The 21,373-nt window shown below is 42.8% G+C and overlaps 1 protein-coding gene across 1 annotated transcript in view; it reads right to left on the minus strand.

The window, feature by feature from the left end:
• wwc3 (WWC family member 3) overlaps positions 1-21,373 on the minus strand; it is a 246,468-nt gene that overhangs the window by 56,669 nt on the left and 168,426 nt on the right. Inside the window, exons 6-7 of the mRNA XM_073045887.1 lie at positions 10,802-10,931; positions 1,840-1,986 (exon numbers count right to left, since the gene is read on the minus strand). Of these exons, the coding sequence (XP_072901988.1) occupies positions 1,840-1,986; positions 10,802-10,931 (277 nt within the window). The remainder of the gene's footprint in view (positions 1-1,839; positions 1,987-10,801; positions 10,932-21,373) is intronic.

Here is a 21,373-nt window from a genome sequence, read left to right on the forward strand (position 1 = left end):
TCTTGGATTTTGCCTACTTTCTTGCCCCATCCCACAAACTTTGACTTTCCTATTGACCAAAAATCTGCATCAATCTTTGTGACCTTTATAACTTAGCATATACACTGAGTGTCCCCTTTACTAAGTATATCTGCTCAATAATGAAAATATCTAAGCTGCCAATCATCAAGCACTCAATACATAAAAGCATGCAGACATGGTCAGGAGGTTCAGTGGTTGTTTAGGCCAAACAACGGAATGATGAAAAAATGTGATCGAAGTGACTTTGACCGTGGAATGGTTATTGATACCAGACAGGATGGTTTAAGTATCTCAGAAACTGCTGATCGCCTGGCATTTTCACGCACAACAGTTTCCAGGGTTTGCAGAGAATGGTGCAATAAACAAAAAAAGAGACATTCAGTGATTAGCAGTTCTGTGGGCAAAAACTCTTTTTTAATGATAGGAGTAAGAGCCAAATTAGTTCAAGCTGACAGGAAGGCAACAATAACTCAAATAATCACGCAATACAACAGTGGTGTGCAGAAGAGCATCTCTGAAAACACAACACATCGAACCTTGAAATGGATAGGGTAAAACAGTAAAAGACCACGAACTTATAGAAATACACTCAGTGGCAACATTATTAGGTACCTCTTGTACCTAATAAAGCAGTCACTGAGTATACAGTTCTATAGGTACAGTCTAAGTGTATAGTTCTATAGGTACAGTATGTCAAAGGTTCATGACCCTAAGAAAGAAGAAATTATTCCATATCATGTTAACCTGAGGTTATATTTCTAACGGGAGCTGTTCTTGGAGTATTTATGCCTCAAGCACTCTTGCAATACCTTTCAATATGACCTTATCAGGCTGTAGAATAATAGCACAATTGCAATTATTGCATGATAACCTGCAGGATTAGTGTAAGAGCATCTTCCTAGCTCTTCAAGGCAACATTTTGTGAGACCAGAGTCAAATAGGACAGACCAGTGAAGATGACAGGCTCCCTTCCCAAAAAAGAAATCAACCAACTGGTTGAGTTGTTGCAACTTCATTGTTGGAATTTTAGCTCCATATTTTAAAGACTGGATTAAAATTCCCAAAAATTCCAGAGTGGGATTTGAACTGTGCTAGGGCTTTAAATGTGGATTGTAGATTAAATTTAAAATGCAGACCTGGACAATAGTTTTCCTGGAGCTGTAGATACTAGTTAATTGAAAACCAGACAATGCTGATTAACAACTATTTTGGGTGTCTGGAGTGTGGGTGCAAAGAAGGAAGGTTGAAAATTATATGTAATTCAAAGGAAGCATTGTAAGTATAGAACTGCCCTGCAGCTAGCATAGAATATTGGGTCAAACAGGCCCTTTCCTCCAAGAGCATCTCATTTTGTAGAATAAAACACTTCTGTATCCACCAGCTTCAGTGCCTCTCTGGTGACGTTGTTCATACTACAACAAACTGGTGCTTTCAGCATTATTACAGACCAGTTCTTTAGATTTCTACCACAGTAGAACTCTAGCGCTCTCACACCCAGGAACTCTATCTAGGCTTTGTAAATTTTAACAGATATAAATTTTAACTTGGTTTATGCTAAAATGGATTTTCACAAGAAGATAATGGTGATGTAGAACTTTTCTATGGTTAGGCTGCACTCAGACGCGAGTTATCTAACAACCAAATGAAAATGACTTTGGCCAATCTTCTCCTGTGGCTCCTAATGGGAATCAGAAACACAGATTTTTAATTTTGCTTTCTGTGAGTGCATAGCCAGCATGGATTTTGCCAGCATACACTGAAGCACAACACTGTTGGCTAAAAAGTTTATAGATAGGTCGAAGCCTTTCAAAAACATACCTCTCCGATGATGTCTGTCTGCGAACCTGCTTCACGGTACTGCCGTGATAAGTAGTCAGAGGAGAGGCCTGTGTTCGTCTGGAGGTCCTGAACTGAGTTCTCAATGTAACAGCTACTCCTGAACTCATCTGTTAGCCTGGACAGGCTCTGAAAAGCACAAAAGAAACACAAATCTTAACTTGGTACGGGCATGCCAACTGACAAGCAAACACTCATAAAGGAACCACTTCAATTTCACACTTGAAATGAGAAATGTCAACAATTTTATTTAAACATGTTGAGCAGTAAATCTGTGCAAAGTCTTACAGGTTAGACCAAACATCAGAATGAGGATCCTGCCAACTGGCTCCTGTTGACTACTATTGGTGGTAAGGGAATTGGGGAGGGAAGATAGAAGGTTGGGAATTCATGGGTATGTGAGGTTCAGGGAAATAAATGGGAGATGGAATTGAGTGATTGCAGAGATTACTTTGGCTCACATTCAGCACAGGCCCTTTAGGGGCCTAAGAGCCTGCTGTACTCTGCGTTCTGTGCTGTGAAGGCTGGTTCAGACTGAATGGGCCAATGGCTTTCTATGATAAAATGATGGACTCTGAGGGCTGTGTCACAAACTATGAGGATGATGCCCGAGACACTGTTGATTCCTGTCCTGTCCAATACTTCTCACTTACAAATGCCTGAGGGAGTAGGGAATGGGACTGATGGGTATGCTACAGGAGCCTCGATGGGCCAAATGGCTTTCATCTATACGTTAAGAAAACACTGCAAATATGAGAATTACAAGATACTACACAGACAGTAATGCTGGGTAATTGCTTTATTTTATGTCAATGGTCCCCAACCACCGGGCTGCAAAGCATGTGCTACTGGGCCGCGAGGAAACGATATGATTTGGCGATATGAAACGATATGAGTCAGCTGCACCTTTCCTCATTCCCTGTCATGCCCACTGTTGAACTTGAACGCACGCGAGGTCATTACCCATTCAAGGTCATCAGTCACCTAAACGCAGTGATACCCTCGCGCCTGGGATCACTGGTTGGTCTCAGGTAATCGGCCGCCTCATGCGGCCGGCGAGAAGTGCCGTTGCTACTGGCCTGGAACGTGGACAGATGGGCGCCCCCTCTAAACTTGTTTAGCACACCGAATGTTTGTAGGGAACCCAGTGCTAAAATATTCACGGACGACCTAATTCGAGCTCAGGGTTTCGTAAGTAGCAGAGTAGCTACCTCGCTGCGATCTACTGAAAGTCATCCCTCGAGCCAAACTTTTGTCAGCCGATAGATCCTACCTACCTACAAGGGGGGTGGGCGCGCCTTGTCACACTCCTCGATCGGTCGGTCGCGCTCTCCAGACTGTGACCGCCGTGGCCCCGATACGGGACCTCCGGCCCTTACCTTGTCTTCTCACTGGTGTGTTGCAATGGTTTTATATGTTCATATGAGGAAAATATGTGCTGTGTGTTTAACATACAAATGTTACTTAAAATGTTATGATGCTATTGACTTATAAGTGAGTTATAATTGACTTATCACTATGTTCATGCGAGGAAAATATGCACTGTGTGTTTAATATTAAATTTGTTAGATAAACCCTTTTAGAAATGAAATTGAGTGTATTAGCCATCTATAAGAGACTTATAGTTGACTCATCACCTATATTCTGGTTGTGATTAACACCCACACCCCCCATCGGCCGGTCTGCAAGAATATTGTCAATATTAAACTGGTCCGCAGTGCAAAAAAGGTTGGTGACCCCTGTTTTACGTAGCAGCATGGGCTGTGTGTGGTGACTGTGGCTACCAGGCTGCTAGACGCCCCTCCCTTCTGCAAGGGCAGGAATAAAAGTGGAGGGGCTTGGGTAGAAGGGTCCTGTTAGTTTTTGCAAATGGAGTGGTATATCATCTCATAAAGTGAAAGTGTCAAGTTCAGAATAAAGAAAATATCTACCAAAATGCCCGTTTAAATCACAAAAAAATCTGCCTAATAATAAATAAAAATGATCCAATTGATTCTTTGAACAAATGACAATCACTGCCTCAATTGTAATAAGATCCTTGGGAAGTGCCACCAACAAATATAGCCAAGTGCTCACATTCCTTTATACCAGTATTATCCAACAAAGGATGCCATTCAATCCATTGTGCCTGCGCCAGCTCATTAAAAGAACTGTTCAAAGTACAAAGTCCAAAGTAAATTTATTATCAAAGTATGTATCGGTAACCATATACTACCTTGATATTCACTTGCTTGCAGGCAGTCATGGTCGAACGAAAAATAAAAGAAAATCAATGAAAAACTACACACTAACAAAGACAAACAAGCAATGCACAAAAAACACACTGTGCAAATAAACGCATACATAAGTAAATAGGAAGACAGACAGACGCATACATACAGAGAACATGAGTTGTAGAGTCCTTGAAAGCGAGTCTATAGGTTTGAAATCAGTTCAGAGCTGAGGTGAGTGAAGTTATCCACACTGGTTCAGAAGCCTGGTGGTTAAAAGGTAATAACTGCCCTTGAATCAGTCCTGAGTCAAAATTGTTCAATCACTTTTTATTCCCCAATTCTCTCACCAGAATCCTTTTATCTTCTTTTCTACTGAATCCAAGAGTTGTCAGAATACATTCCAGATCATGTTGGATTCAACAGGATAACCTTTTCTTCTGTTCCCTTTTACTTTCTATGCCAGCTACCTCGAATCTGTGTCCTCGACTGATGCCACTGAATACTGGATAATATTGAAACACTGGAACAGAAGTCAGCAACTCAATCACAACGTCATTCACGACTCATCTCTAGCTCATTATTATTTACCCCGCTCTGATGCACAAACACACAATACCTTTACCACACTGAAACCTGTAACAACCAGAACATTTTCAGTTGATCCACGACCTGCCCAGAAGCAAATTCAAAATTAGGGCCAGTACAGGAGTGCAGCAGTTAGCGCTATGGCCAAGATCCCAGTTCAGTCCTCACTGTGGCCACTGTCTCCTTATAAATGAATGCTTTCTTTGCCCGTTTCGTTTTCCTCCCATATTCCAAGGACGTGCTGGCAGGTTAATTGGCTCCTTAATGCAGGTAAATGACAAAATATCAAATAGGGTGTTGGTGGGCACATGAAAGATATCAAGTTGCACATCAACAGGACAATACGAGGAGGGGGGACGGGTTTGACAAGACTACTCAGTTGGGAGCAGATACACACCCAAAGTCCTTCTTGTGTGTCATAAGACATTACACAGCCCACTATAAGAAACCTATGAAATAGGACCAGAAAATGCTGAAAGTATTCCAGAAAAATAGCTGACATTTCACATCAACAATCCTTACATTGCTTCCTGAATGGCCTTAAACTAGTTTTAAGGTGAGATCGACTTCTACCTGGATTTCTATAGTAAGGAATGGAACCTCTCTACACATGCCCACATCACATTTGTGAACTCAGCGAGGCATGTCACCCACTGAGACCTGCACCCAACTGTAGGTAGACTTGCTAGTAACTGTGCATTCCCATTGGGAAACTGAGCTTCCTGTGCAATGGAGCTCTCATTGTGGGAATTTTCTGCCTGGCTAGCTGCCCTGTAGATACTGCTAGCTGAGCACTGCAATGCACGGGTTTCCAGCTCTGAGGTCAAGCAAAGGTATATATACATACACAGTTACAACCCCAACTGGAAAGTCGCTCAATATTCTGGGCATAGCTGAATCACACATTTAAGTATCTCAATAATTTCATACAGCTTTTCCATTCATCACATATCCTCTTGATTCAACGGAATTATAGATTTGGCCTTCTTTTCAGGCACAACTATTGTACAATATGTCAATCTCCCCTGCAATACAATAAGCTGCATTTTGAGTGTTAGACCATATCTCACTTCAGAAGAATTGGTGAAAATATCTTGCACCAAGAAGGTATGGTCAACTGCCAATTTGGGACTTTAAAACATCAATGTATGAAGATAAAAACACAAAATGCTGGCAGAACTCAGCAGGCCAGACAGCATCTATGGGAGGAGGTAGTGACGACGTTTCGGGCCGAAACCCTTCATCAGGAGTGAAGTGACATGGGATGGTCGAGGGGGGATAAGAAGTGGGGGGAGGGATAAAGTAGAGAGCTAGGAAGTGATAGGTTGGAGGGAAATGAGCTAGGGGGAAGGTGGAGAATTATGGGAAATAAAAGAGAAAGAAAGGTAAGGCTGGGGGGAGATTATAGTGAGGGGGGAAAAAAGAGAGAGAAAGAGAACCAGACTGAAATGATAGATAGGGATGTGGGTAAGGGGGGGGCAGGAGTATCAACAGAGGTCTGTGAGTTGGATGTTCATGCCGGCAGGTAGGAGGCTACCCAGGTGGGAGATAAGGTAATGTATGAAGATACATGGTTCTAGTACATTTATCTGTCTGCAAGGAGATTGTGACCCTTGATCTTCTGTTGATTAAGTTCTGATGTGAGTCAATTAGCCAACTTTATCAATTTCACCACTTTACAACATTACAGGACGGTGGTGACGAATGTCTCAAAATACAGTCGGCCCTCCTTATCTGCGAGGGATTGGTTCCGGGACCCCTCGCAAATACCAAAAAACATGGATGCTCAAGTCCCTTATTCAACCTGTCTCAGTGTGGTGGACATTAGGACCCAGCGGTGAAGCTCTGTATCCGCAGTGTTTCTGTTTACAAAAATAATCACGATCACGATTGAAAATAAAGCGGAAATAATAAAGTGATCGGAAAGAGGTGAAACGCCATCGGTCATTGGAAAAGTGTTAGGCTACAGTCGGTCAATGATCGGAGCAATTTTAAAGGATAAAGTGAGAAAGGCTCTGGCCTGATGATAGCTACAATTATTACTAAGCAACGCAGTGGTTTAATTATTGGGTTTTGGGTTTTTGATCCTCCACATCAACCCGGCACAGTGGAGAACGCACTCGGGAGCGGTCTGTCACTGGTTTGAACTCGGGGACTTTTGTTCCCGAGCCCGGCACTGAAACATACGTTCTTAAGTGTTTTATATGCATAGAAAGGTAAAATATATATTATATACTAAGAGAAACGTTTGACTAACTGACGCTAAATAATACCAGATGTACCTGTTCCGACTTACTTAGCAAGAGAACTTCCGATTTTTTTAAATCCCGATCCACGATAACCCATGCACATCCTCCCATATATTTTAAATCATCTCTAGATTACTCATAATACCTAATACTATGTAAATACTATGTAAAATAGTTGTGATACTGCATTGTTTAGGGAATAATGACAAGAAAAAAAGTCTGTACATGCTCGAACAACAAGTACTGGAAGAGCACTTCCGAGTTTTCTCGATTCACGGTTGATTGAATTCGCACATGCGGAATTCATGGATAAGGACGGCTGACTGTATAGCATTTGTATTAGAAATAAAACCTTATTATATCCCAAAGTGCAATGAAAGGAAAATGAGACAGAATTCTATTCTATATATCTGGTGATGTTAAAACTAGGGTCATAATATTCTGCCAGTAAATCCCAGTCTTGAGAGCCTAAGTCATTGTTCTTTTGGAGGGAAAAAAAACGGGATGATGTTCATTCCTTTCAAATGGAGCTCATTACCATAACCACTATGCCAATCAGAACCATTGTAAGAGATAAGATCTTCCTAATCACTGTTTTTAGACTAAAAATCATTTGCTGCTTTCTAAAGCAGTTGGTTGCCAGACGGGTCAGAAACGGGCTCCGAATGAACCAGCACGAGGGATTAATCTACTTGACCTTGTCCTCCTCAGTCTACCTGTGGCAGATGCACCTGGACTGGGCAACATTGGTAGAAATGTCTTCAGAGGATTGTGCAGTGGTCAAAATCCAGTCCTCCCTTTCTATTATGTTGGGTGGCATTATGAAAGTGCTAAAGGGATTGGACTTAGGACCTGGATTGCCAGAACTGGATGTCCATGAGGTTCTGTGGACTGTCTGCACTGAAGCTGCTGAGAGGACAATCCATCACGGCTCTCTTCTGACATTCCCACCATCACAAATGCAGACCTTCAAGTCATTCGGTTCAGGCCACGTGACGTTAGGTAGTAATGGATGCAGCAAAGGCTACAGAACAAGGCCACACTCTCACCATGGAAATGGACACCTGCACCCCAAAGCAAAACTGTTCCAGTGCCACCACAACGCTGGCAACCACTCAACATGCAAAAAATTGTTTAAGTGTGTCCTGTTTACACAAAGCAGGCAAACCCAATCCACTTACAGCAATCCGGCTGTGCTCAAACATCAGCAAAAGGCTGAAAGCCATCATCAAAAGTACCAAACGTAGGATGTGTTCTCCAATATTCTACTTACTAATAACCATTTTGTCCATATCAATGTGGACCAAGGACACAAATTCTGTAGGTGAAGTGACAGTGACTTGTCGTCCAAGCAGAAACTATCTGAGTGTGGCATCATGGAGCTCCAGCAAAGCTGAAGTTAGTGGCATCATGGGGAGAACCCTCCAGTGGATGGAGTCATACAAAGGTAGGTGGTTGTGGTTTTTGCATATCAATTAGCCCAGACCCAGTACATCACTTCAGGAGTTCCTCAGGGCACTGCCCCAGAATAAGAAAGGGGGTTTGAATGATCATGAGAGAGACCACAAGTTGTAGGACTACAGAAAAGAAAGAGAGGGAAGTGGATTGATGGGATTGCTCTGCTTGGCCCTGGTATGAGGTGAATGGACTTGCTTTTGCACTGAGATAACATGGCAAGCCAGCTTCCTGGCACCCTGCAGGCTCTCAAAGCTGATTTATACTTGTGCGGACCAGCTACTCTGCAGCCTATGCCGTAACCCTGATTTTCACTTCTGCGTCGCTCTACGCCATAGTGAGCATGCTTTGGTGTGCGCCAAAACGTTAGTTGGCGGTGGGGTTTCTATGCCACTATGATGAGTTTCTTCCTGAGAGACATGGACGAGGAAATGCATTTCAAACATTTTCGCATGTCGGCAGGTAGATTTGACGATTTGATTCCGCATCGGTTTACAGACATGGCGGAGAAGCAGCAACCGGAAATGCGTAGGAAGAAATGCGATGCTACCAAACGGACCAATCACAGTTGTTGCAGTCTGCGTCACCATGACACACGAGTTACTTTTCTGGGGAGGTGCACGTCACCCTACGGCGTAGGGTACGCGGTACCTACGGCGTAGATACGATGCACAAGTATCAGCCTTCACTCTTAGGATACACAAACAATATTTCAGGTAGCCCACAGCTTACTGATGCAGAATGCTATGATGTCCAGTGTTTTTTGTACAGCTAAACATCATGCAAAATTAAATCGAACGATAACTGATTTAAGATATTTGTTGTCACATTTCTTCAACAGCTGCATCAAAAAAAAACTTCATTCTGCTTCTGCCGCCATCCTTTCAAGCCCTAGTGAGGAGTCTCAGCTCAAAACGTTGACTATTTATTCCCCTCCATAGATGCTGCCTGATTTGCTGAGCTCCGGCAAAATTTTGTGCACGTTGCTCATGGATTTCGAGCATCTGTGGAATGTCTGGTGTGTTCAAGGAATACCCCAAAAATTTGTTCCTTCTTTCATAGTGCAATATCTCACCTTAAAATACTGAATTAATGAACAACTAAATAAAGTCATTCTCAAATAGAATGTTCATTATCAGGATAAGAGCATTGTTAGAAAAGCTGGCACTTGCTGCTGAACAACTTCTGCAGGGACAGTGGATGCGAACTATCTTCATTCTCTGACCCAGTGGACTGTTGGGGTACTTAAGGATCAAATCATCATTGATTTACTTAAAGGACGTTAGTGAACCAATGTTTTTTTATGACAACTACACACAAAATGCTGGAGGAACTCAGCAGGGCAGGCAGCATCTATGGAAATGCATAAACAGTTGATGTTTTGGGCCGAGTCTCTTCCTCAGGATTGGAAAGCAAGGGGGAAGAAGCCAGAATAAAAAGCTGGGGAGAGGAGATGGGGACAAGCTAGAATGTGATAGCGGAAGCCAGATAGGGGGGGTGGTGTGAAGAGGCAAAGTTGATTAAATCGATGAGCTCACCGTGTCATGGCATGGGTACATGAACCAACACCAACACAGTTGCCCATGTAGTGCAGAAAGAATTGGGGAACATTACCAGGGAAGACCTGGAACATGGACTGTTCCAAGTAACCAACAAAAAGATAGGTATAGCTCATGGCTACCCCTTGAGTCTGCAGAAAGTGGGAGGAGCTGAAGGAGAAATTGTTGAGGGCAAGAACCAGCTCTGCCAGATGAAGGAGGGTGAGTCAGAGGGGAACTAGCTGGGTCTATTGTCAAAAAAGCAGAAAGCTTTAAGGCCTTCTTGACTGGGGGATAGTTATGTATAGGGACTGGACATCCATGGCAAAAATGAGGCAGTCAGGGCCAAGAACCCTAATCCTTCTTCTATTCCACACTATAGCCTACTCCGATATCTTTTCTTTTTTAATGTCTCCCATGGTCCAATCTCCTCACCCATCAGATTCTTTCTTCTCCATTCCTTTACCTTTCCCACTCACCTGGCTTCATCCATCATATTCTGGCCTCCTCCTCCTCTACCACCCCCCTCCCCCGACCCCACCACCACCTTTTTATTTTGGCCTCTTCCCATTTGCTTTCCAGTCCAGATGAAGGGTCTTGGTCCAAAACTCTTTATTCATTTTCATAGAAATGCATTTTCTGCATTTGCATCACCTGCATCTGCTCCAGCATTTTGTGAGTGTTCTCTGCATTTCCAGCATCTGCAGAATCTCTTGTGTTTATTATGATTTTTATGACGACTTACTTTTTAAAAAAAAAACCAGCTTGAAATTAAAAAAAGCAGGTTGGACACTAATTCACAAATTACTATAGCAAGAAGCAGGATTTGCAATCATGCTTTATAATTAGCTTATGTGCCTGGGTATTTACCAATTTTGACATTGTACAATGTGAAAAGTCTTACCTGAATAAGGTCCTGCCTTTCCTTTTCTCCTAAAGTAATTGATTTCTTGATTGTTCTCAGCTCATTCATTATTTCCTGGGCTTCATCCAGTTTATAGTTTGTTTGACTATCCGATATTTTACGGTCAATCCTGAGCCAAAAGAAAAAAAATAAATAAATGCTTGAGTGGTGTGTTTTATTTTTCTCCTCTTGGTGAGTCAGCACTATTTTTGGCTGGTAGAAATAATTCTCATATCTTGGTTATCAGAACCCTGACTGAGATTTCAAGCAACCATACTGAAGAAATACATTTACCAGAACGATTGAACAACCAGATTTTCTGAAACTTAGGAACTCCATCGCGTAAAAACCCAGAGCCTCCGAAACACCAACAGAGGCTCTAAAGACCTCAACCTGTGACAGGAAGGATCTTTGCCAAGAAGGAGAGATGGCCTACACTTTGGGACAACTTGAAAGATCGGCCCAGGACAGAGGATTCTGTCCAGCTGCTGTCGGAGGCCTGTGCCTCATTAGGGGTGATGGGTTTAAGGAAGTAAATTCTGCAGCACTTTCTTTTGGAAAACCATATAGATGGTGTTGAGAACAAAAGAACTTGTGTTGTCTGACATTGCCACCATGCATTCAGTAGATAGAATTAGGGGTCAACAAGTTAAACTCAATCACAAAAGATTACAATATGGGTGCTTGCATGAGAACAAAGCTGCAATTTTACTTGCGCTTATTTTTATGGAAATGGTTCAATAAAAGGTTTATATTTGAGGACTGATCAAGGTCTCAAGGGCCCTAAGTAATCCAGCTTGTCGAAATAGGCAATTATTTTTTTAAATGCTTCTTAAGCGATGCAGAGGCTATGAAGAAGCACATTGTCTGAGGAAAGGATCAAGTATAATAACAACTGGAGTGCAAGATAGATATATATAAATTTAATCATGCAAAGTCCTTTTAGCTAATTTCACACTGTGAAAAGCACCAGAAAGATTGATCTTCTGTAGCAATGATCAACTGACCAGCATGTGGTTCCCATCAGAAGGAAAGCCCTGAAACAAACAACCTTCTCAAATGAGCTGACATAAAGATTCAACTTAAAAACTTAATTCTTTCAATGCTTGCACGGTCTATACCTCAAAGCAGGCCCAGCCAAATGTGGTCCAGTGTCCTGCAGGAAAGAGTGCTTTTGCAATTGAAACTTGTACACGTGTTCATCTGAAAGTATCCTGACTGGTACAGCAACTTAAATGTACAGGAACACAATAAGCTACAGAGAGCAGTGGACTCTCGCCAATACATTGCAGGCATATTCTTCCCCATCACCAGTAATATCTACAAGAGTCAATACCTTAAGAAGGCAAGATCCGTCAACAAAGATCCCCACCATCCTGTCATGCAATCTTCTCGCAGCTACCATCAAGCAGGAGATAAAAGCCTGAAGTCCCATACAATAGGTTCAAAAGCAGCTACTTCCTTTCAACCATTCAGTTCGTGAACCAATCGGCACAAATCTCATCACTACAGTTAATTAACACTATGACTACTTTGATCAATTTGCTCTAAACTGGACTTTGTTATTGTCCTAATTATCTACTAATTGTGTGTTTTTTTTGTAAAAGTTGCATTGACTTGTGTTTAATTTATGTTTCTCTCATGAATGCTGCTTATACAATGCTGCATGCCCGTGAGGCCTCTACAAGCAAGTTTTCCACTGCACCTTGCAAACATACACCTGTGCATTTGACAACAAACTTGAATTTGAACCAACTAGGATTAACATGGCATCTTCAGTGCAGGTACTTGTCTAAGGGCACTTCACAAGGGCAATGTCAAGCCCCAAGCCATGTAAAGACATAGCAAATCTGGCCAAAGGGACGAAGTTTATGGAGGAGCAACAATACAGAGGAGAACTTGGCAGCTGGAGGCACAGTTAGCAATATAACAATAATCACAGATGCTTGAGAGGCAGGAGCATAGAGATTCACCCAACCCACTCGGCACATTAGCAGGTGATCTCACGGGAAAGGCCAAGTATGTGCAGTCGTATGCATATTGTCCCTTGGGTAGAATCTGTGGTACAATATCTAACCCTCTGGGCATAACATAACAACACAGGTTCAGTAGGCTAAAGTGGACTCCTTCACAAGCAAATATGGAACAGAAAGCTTTGGCCCATGATGTTCCATCAAAGAGGCAGGGAGAAACAAGTTGGGGAAAAAAATCTGGATGAAAAATTCTTTTAAATAGCAGCAACAACTTGGGAGGAAATACAAAAAAATGGTTAAAGCAAACAAATATTCCAGTGGACTTCACAAGAGTGAAAGCAATGAAAGCTGACACCAACCCAAAGCACAGATATTAAATGAAAATCAAAAACAAACTACAGACACTGGAAATCTGAAACAAAAACAAAGTGGTGGAACCAGCCAGCAGGTCAGGGAGCACCTGTAGAGAAAGAAATAAAGCTAGTTTCAGTTTCGGGACCTTTCATCAGAACGGGGAAAGAGATTTTTTTTAAAGTGTAGGGAGAGATAGCTAAGACAAGGGTTATCTGACATGATGAGCCCAGGTCAACTGAGTTATTGTGACAGAAGATGGAGCCAGTGTTAACATTGTGAAGTAAAAGCTTGCCTGAAGAGTGGAAGAATCAATTTAAGGTATGCTTCATACACACGTTCTGAAGTTTTAGAGTCATACAACATGGAAAAAGGCCATTCTTGCTGATCTGCATGCACTGATTTACACCAATTCTACACTAATCCCATTTTTATTGTTCTCCCCACATTCCTGTCAACTACCCCAAAATTCGACCATTCACCCAGAGGCAATTTACATTGCCCAATTAACCTGCCAGCCCACACATCTTTGGGATATGGGAGGAAACCGGAACATGCAGAGGAAATCCTCTTGGTGCAAGCTCCACACAGATGTACCAGAGATTGGGATTGAACCTGGTTTGGTGAGGCATCAGTCCTTTTATCTGTCAGTATGCCATTCTTCCAGTTTGCTGCATTATCGGAAGCCTGGAATAGACTATAGTTCTTTAAATCGTAGCTTTTCATGCCAATCTCTACTAATCTGAGCAGACTATGGGAGGACTCCACAAGATCTTACAGTTTAAGAAAATCAGATTTTTATCTAAAGGCAAAATAATACATGCTTGAGCAGCTGCTGAAGAATGTGCTTTGGCATTTTTACTTCTGTGTACTCTTATTTCTATCTTCACACACTAATAGATCTTGCAGAATAACAAGGCTTCCACCAGATAACTGACATTGCAGATTCCAGGGTTAGATCTCAGTATTTGTGGGGGTCCCAAAGTGGTGGTGGTGGTGGGGAAGATGCTGGAGTCAATTATAAAAGATGAAATAGCGGCACATTTGGATAGCAGTAACAGGATCGGTCCGAGTCAGCAAGGATTTACGAAGGGGAAATCATGCTTGACTAATCTTCTGGAATTTTTTACGGATGTAACTATGAAAATGGACAAGGGACAGCCAGTGGATGTAGTGTACCTGGACTTCCAGAAAGCTTTTGATAAGGTCTCACATAGGAGATTAGTGGGCAAAATTAGAGCACATGGTATTGGGGGTAGGGTACTGACATAGATAGAAAATTCGTTGGCAGACAGTAAACAAAGAGTAGGGATTAACGGGTCCCTTTCAGAACGGCAGGCAGTGACTAGTGGGGTACCGCAAGGCTCGGTGCTGGGACCACACCTATTTACAATATACGTTAATGATTTAGATGAAGGGATTAAAAGTAACATTAGCAAATTTGCTGATGACACAAGGCTGGACGGCAGTGTGAAATGTGAGGAGGATGTTAGGAGAATGCATGGTGACTTGGACAGGTTGGGTGAGTGGGCAGATGCATGGCAGATGCAGTTTAATGTGGATAAATGTGAGGTTATCCACTTTGGTGGCAAGAACAGGAAGGCAGATTACTATCTGAAAGGTGTCAAGTTAGGAAAGGGAAGTACAACAAGATCTAGGTGTCCTTGTTCATCAGTCACTGAAAGTAAGCATGCAGGTACAGCAGGTAGTGAAGAAAGCTAATGGCATGTTGGCCTTCATAACAAGGGGAGTTGAGTATAGGAGCAAAGAGGTCCTTCTGCAGCTGTACAGGGCCCTGGTGAGACCACACCTGGAGTATTGTGTTCTGTTTTGGTCTCTAAATTTGAGGATGGACATTCTTGCTATTGAGGGAGTGCAGCGTAGGTTCACGAGGTTAATTCCTGGGATGGCGGGACTGTCATATGTTGAAAGATTGGAGTGACTGGGCTTGTATATACTGAAATTTAGAAGGATGACAGGGGATCTGACTGAAACATATAAGATTATTAAGGGATTGGACACACTAGAGGCAGGAAACATGTTCCCGATGTTGGGGGAGTCTAGAACCAGAGGCCACACCTTAAGAATAATGGGTAGGCCATTTGGAATGGAGTTGAGGAAAAACTTTTTCACCCAGTGAGTTGTGGATCTATGGAATGTTCGGCCTCAGAAGGCAGTGGAGGCCAATTCTCTGGATGCTTTCAAGAAAGAGTTAGATAGAGCTCTTAAAGATAGCGGAGTCAAGGGACATGGGGAGAAGGCAGGAACGGGGTACTGATTGTGGATGATCAGCCATGATCACATTGAGCACATTGGTGCTGGCTCGAAGGGCCAAATGGCCTACTCCTGCACCTATTGTCTATAACTCAGTTGCAGGAGGAGCAAAACATGGAAAATTTGGAGAGACTGATGAGAAGGAATCAGCGGCTGACTCCGTTCAGAATTCATAGGATTTTGAATCTCTAGGTGCTTCATCCCAGAGCATAAAGCAACAGATACAAAATATGACAACACTGAATTAAAGCCTGCAGTTTTACTTGTCCATGGAGGGAAGCATTACTATCAGCACCATTCCCTGCTGATAACCAAGGATTACCAACTCCAGTTGATCTCAGCTTCAAATAGATTCTCAAAACTATGAGGGAGCAACCACAGATAGTGAGTCAGCTGGCCACTATCTAAAACAGTTTTGCACCCCCTCCTCCTACCCACACAAGAAATGATGCCTACCCCACTTGGCGGCTCTAGAAAGGAAAGGGCAACTCTCCATAATGCCATAGACCTAATGTTTATAACCACAGATATAATGCCTTTCTTTCTCACTGTCTTTGTTCTCTGTGAACTCGAGTTAGCTTCCAACAATGAGGTCCTCAGAGGACAGGCAACTTATTCTATTTAATGATGTATAAGGTACATTATAACTGTGGATGGCATCTTTCCTGTTGGGCCAACCTGCCAGAGGCTGTTTTTTCAGATCAGTTTGATCATAAAGCAGAAGAATTTTTTTAAACATTTAGACAGTTAAAAATAAAACCTTTGTTAGCCTGCTCAAAATGTAATTGCATTCCCTTTGATCTCTTGAAGATCAGGAGAAATATCAGGAAGTTGAAAGAAAAAAACATTAAGTTTGGCATCTGCAGCTGGTCTCACTAGTCTCAGAGAACTATACACTGGTACTGCTAGGTTTTTCTGTTCTACAATTACACCCAGGGCCCTGTCATTTACAGTGCAATTTCTGCCTCTTTTGAGTTAATTCCATCTGCCACTCCTTTGCCCAGTCTTCAAGGTGATCTATATCCAGTTGTAACCTTAAACAATCTTCCTTCACTGTCTACCATGCCATCACAAATTTATTAATCAAGCTACTTGCATGCACACCACTGGTCACAGGGCTTCAGTCGGAACTATGACTCATCCTCTGCCTCCTACAACCAAGATAATTTCATATCTAACTGGCCAGTTCATGCTGGATCCCATGTGATCTCATCTTTCAGACCAGTCTACCATGCTAGACCTAGTCAAAATTAAAGTCCAATAACATCTATTGCCCTGGCCTCGTCAATCCTCTTGGCCATCCTAGAAAGACTAATTAATCAGTAATTTTTATAAATTTGACACCATTTCCCACATATTGCCTTGCTGTCCAATCCTGATCTCTCCAACTACTGGTAGATCCTGATCTTCAGAAGTTCCCACCACTGGTGTTAGGCTCACCAGCCTGTAGTTCGCGCACTTGTTGTTGCAGCTCCTCTTAAATAAAAGCATATTAGCCACTCTCCAGTCTTCTGGTACAACACCTGCTAATTTCATTGATTCTGTAGTGGTTCTTTGTATTTACTGTGTATGCCCACAAGGTTGTAAATGGTGACATATACTGTATGTACTTTGATAACAAGTTTACTTTGAACTTTATTCTGCACATCCTTGGGACGTGGAAGGAAATAAGAGCACCCGGGGTACCCCACAGAATCAATGTGCAAACTCCACACAGCCATCAGATACAGAATTCTCTGCCAGGGCCCCAGCAATTTCTTCCATTCCTACCCACAATAGCCTAGGGTACATCAGGGATTTATCCACCTTTGCGTGCCTCAAGACTGTCAACACCACTATCTTCAATCTATCGAAATGTTTCAGTTCATCACTATTCTCTTCCTCCGAATTCCCTAACTTCCATGGGCTTCTCCACAGTTGGTCACTGCACTGAGCATCAGCAGTTCAAGGCAGCAGCTCATCACACTTGCTCAGCTCAAGGGCAATTTGGGATGGACAAATATTGATCACATATAAAACCAACATTAGGTTGCCTTGGTTCTGCAACATCAAAGTTATTATTCATCCTTCTCATACCACCTTCAAGGAAAATATATTTGCTGTAGTTTATTTAGTTACTGAGACTCAGTGTGGCATAGACCCTTCTGGCCCTTCGAGCTTAGCTGCCCAGTAACTCCCAATTTAACCCTAGCCTAAACACAGGACAATTTACAATGACCTATTAACTCCCAAGTCTTTGGACTGTAGGAGGAAACCGGAGTACCCATAAGAAACCCACACGGGCACGGGGAGAATGTACAAACTCCTTACAGGCAGCAGTGGCGGGAATTGAACCTGGGTTGCCTGTAAAGCGTTGTGCTGACCACTACCCTAGCATGCTATTCAGGACAGTGTTTCTTCACGTGCGGCAGACAAGTGTGGTCAGGCACTTGTGCTGAGAATTATACAAATTCCCATGCACAGTTATCTCAAAGAACCCACACAATATCACAAAACACCAAAGGGTACACAGTCTGATCCAAATCAGCATTAAATCTTGAAAAATTCTAAAAAATGTAGGAGGAGTATTTAGGATAAAAAGCTGCACAAAACAGAAAAAGGTCTTTCTACCCCTCAGCACCCTAAGCCACCCACTTACACTAATCTTACACCATCTAATTTTATTCTTCCCACATTCTGTCAACTGCCCCCGGATTCCACCCGCAGCAGGGGCAAGAGACAATGGCCATCTTCATGTCCTTGGGATGTGGAAGGACCCAGGAGAATCCCATAGGGTCACCATGCAAATTCCACACAGACAGCAGCACCAGAGGTCAAAATTGAATCCAGATTGCTGTGAAGAGGATGATTCCAGGAATGAAAGGGTTATTATTGAGGAACGTATGTGGACTCTGGGTCTCTACTCACTGTAATTCAGAAAGATGGCGGGGGGGAATCTCATTGAAACCTTTCGAATGTTGAAAGGCCTAGACAGAGTAGATGTAGAAAGGATGTTTCCCATGGTGGGAGAGTCTAGGACAAGAGGGCACAGCCTCAGGATACAGGGGCATCCATTCAAAGCAGAGATGCTGAAAAATTTCTTTAGCCAGAGGGTGGTGAATTTGTGGAACTTGTTACCACAGGAAGCTGTGGAGGCCAGGTTGCTGGGTGTATTTAAGGCAGAGATTGATAGGTTCTTGATTGGACATGGCATCAAAGGATACGGGGAGAAAGCTGGGGAGTGGGGCTGAGGAGGGGAGAAAAGGATCAGCCATGATGGAATGGCAGAGCACACTCGATAGGCCAAATGGCCTAATTCTGCTCCTATGTCTTGTGGTCTAAGAGGCAGCTCTAGCAGCTGTGCCACAGTACTGCCCAATGGGTGACATCTACTCTACTGAGGCAGGATCAGAAGTTTCTGGCAATAATACAGACTCCTGGGAGAAAGAAAAAAAACTCTTATTTTCAACAGAGTCCCAATTCCAGCAGCATAAGTTATAGCTCTCCTAAATACAAGTCTTCAAGCAATAAAGGTCAACACTCCATTTGCCTTCTTGATAACCTGTCACATCTGCAAACCAAACATTTGCAATTCATGCATGAGCACTGCCAAATCACTCTGCCCAAGAGCACACTGCAATCTTTCACCATTTAAATAATAGCCTGATTTTCTATTTTACCTTCTAAAATGAATGACCTCACATTTACTCTTGCCCATTCACTTATCTATACCTCTCTGCAGACTGTCTGCATCCTCTGCACAATTTGATTTTCCATTGAAGTTAGTGTCGTCAGCAAACTTAGATACACCAGACACTGCTGAGATACATAACACCCAGTCCCCTCTTCCAAATTGTCAATATACACAGTGGCCACTTTATTAGGTACACCTGGTCGATAATGCAAATATCATGTAGCAGAAATGCGATGCATAAAAGCACGCAGACACGGTCAAGAGGTTTAGTTGTTTTCCAGACCAAACATCAGAATGGGGAAGAAATCAAATCTAAGTGAATTTGACCATGCAATGGTTGTTGGTGCCAGACAGGGTAGATCGAGTAGCTCAGAAACTGCTGATCTCCTGGGATTCTCATGTACAACAGTGTCCAGAGTTTACAGAAAATGGTGCAAAAAGCAAAAAAACCCAGTGTGTGGCAATTCTCTGGGTGAAATGCCTTGCTAATGAGAGTCAGAGAAGAATGGCCAGACTGGCTCAAGCTGACAGGAAAGCAACAGTAACTCGCAACATGTTGAACCCTGAAGTGGATGGGCTACAGCGGCAGAAGACTACACCCAGTTCCATTCCTGTAACTAATAAAGTGGCCACTGAATATATATTGTGAACAGTTGTGGGGCCGGCAGCAACTTCTACAGCACTCTGCTCACCACTGATTGCCAACCTGAGAAATGCCCAACTCTCTGCCCCTAATGGCTAAACAATCCTCTATCCATACTAATACATTACCCCAACTCCACGTATCCTTAACTTATAAGTGTTTTATGCAGCACCTTATTGAACGCCTTCAGAAAATCCAAGTATATAACATCCACCTGCTCCCTTATACCAACTATACTCAATATATCCTCACAGGAATTCTGTAACTTTGTCCAACAGGACCTGCCCATCATGAATCCATCTCGTGTCAGCCTGATGCAACCACTTCTATCTGGATGTCTCATTATTTTGCTTTAACTGTAGCTTCAAGCATTTGCCCAACTACAGATGTTAAGCTAAATGGCCTATAGTTATTTGCCTTTTGCCTACATCCTTTCATTTTAAACAGTGGCACGACAATTCCAAACTGCTAGAACCAGCACAGAGTCCACAGAATTTTGGTAAATCATCAGAAGCACCTCCACAATAACGCCTGCCATTTCTTTCAGTTTCCTGGGATGCATCCCATCAGTTCCACCTTTATGCCCACTAGTTTGTTCAGCATTACCACTTTGATGATAATGATCATATCAAAGTGTTGGCGCGTGGCCAAGTGGTTAAGGCGTTGGTCTAGTGATCTGAAGGTCGCTAGTTCGAGCCTCAGCTAAGGCAGCGTGTTGTGTCCTTGAGCAAGGCGCTTGACCACACATTGCTCTGCAACACCAGTGCCAAGCTGTATGGGTCCTAATGCCCTTCCCTTGGACAACATCAGTGGCGTGGAGAGGGGAGACTTGCAGCATGGGCAACTGCCGGTCTCCCATACAACCCAGGCCTGCACCCTGAAACTTTCCAAGGCACAAATCCATGGTCTCTTGAGACTAATGGATGTCTAAATAAGGTCCTCACCTTCCATAGTATCATCTCTTTGGCCTGTTAGATGTTTGGCCATGAAGACTGTGCAAAATAGTCATTCAAAGTCTCAACCAACTCCATGCTACCCAATACTAATTTCCCATTCTTAAACTTCCAAGGGCCCTATGTTCACTTTAGGCACTCTTTCTCTGTTTTATATGTGGAAGAGCTTTCATTTACTTTCATAATCTATCTTCCTTTTTCTTATTGCTTGCTGAGTTGTGTTTGCTTTTTATAGTTTTCCCAATCTTCCAGTTTCCCATTACCCTTGGTGACCTTTGCATGTGTGAGCCTCCTTACATCCTTAGTTAACCAAGGCTGGCTGTCCCCACCATCCCTGTCCTTGCTTCTGATTGGAATATACTTTAGTTGTGCACTCTGAAAAGTCTCTTGGAAAGTCCTCCACTGTTCCTCAACTGTCCCATCATATAGCCTGTAAGTAATAGAGGTCAAGCATTTAACGTGGGAGGGGGGAAGTTTAAAGAAAATGCGTGGGGCAATTTTTTTTTTAATGTAGAGAGGTCGGTGCCTGAAACAGGCTGCCAGGGGTAGATATGATAGTGGTGTTGAGTCTTTTAATAGTTACATGAATATTCAGGAAATAGGCAGATATGGATCACATACAGAAGAGGCTTAGTTTAATTTGGTATCATGTTTGGCATGGACATCTTGGGCCAAAGAGCCTGTTCCTGTGGTGTACTGTTATGT

Source organism: Hemitrygon akajei, chromosome 5 (genome assembly GCF_048418815.1).
Source record: "Hemitrygon akajei chromosome 5, sHemAka1.3, whole genome shotgun sequence".
Lineage (NCBI taxonomy): Eukaryota > Metazoa > Chordata > Chondrichthyes > Myliobatiformes > Dasyatidae > Hemitrygon > Hemitrygon akajei.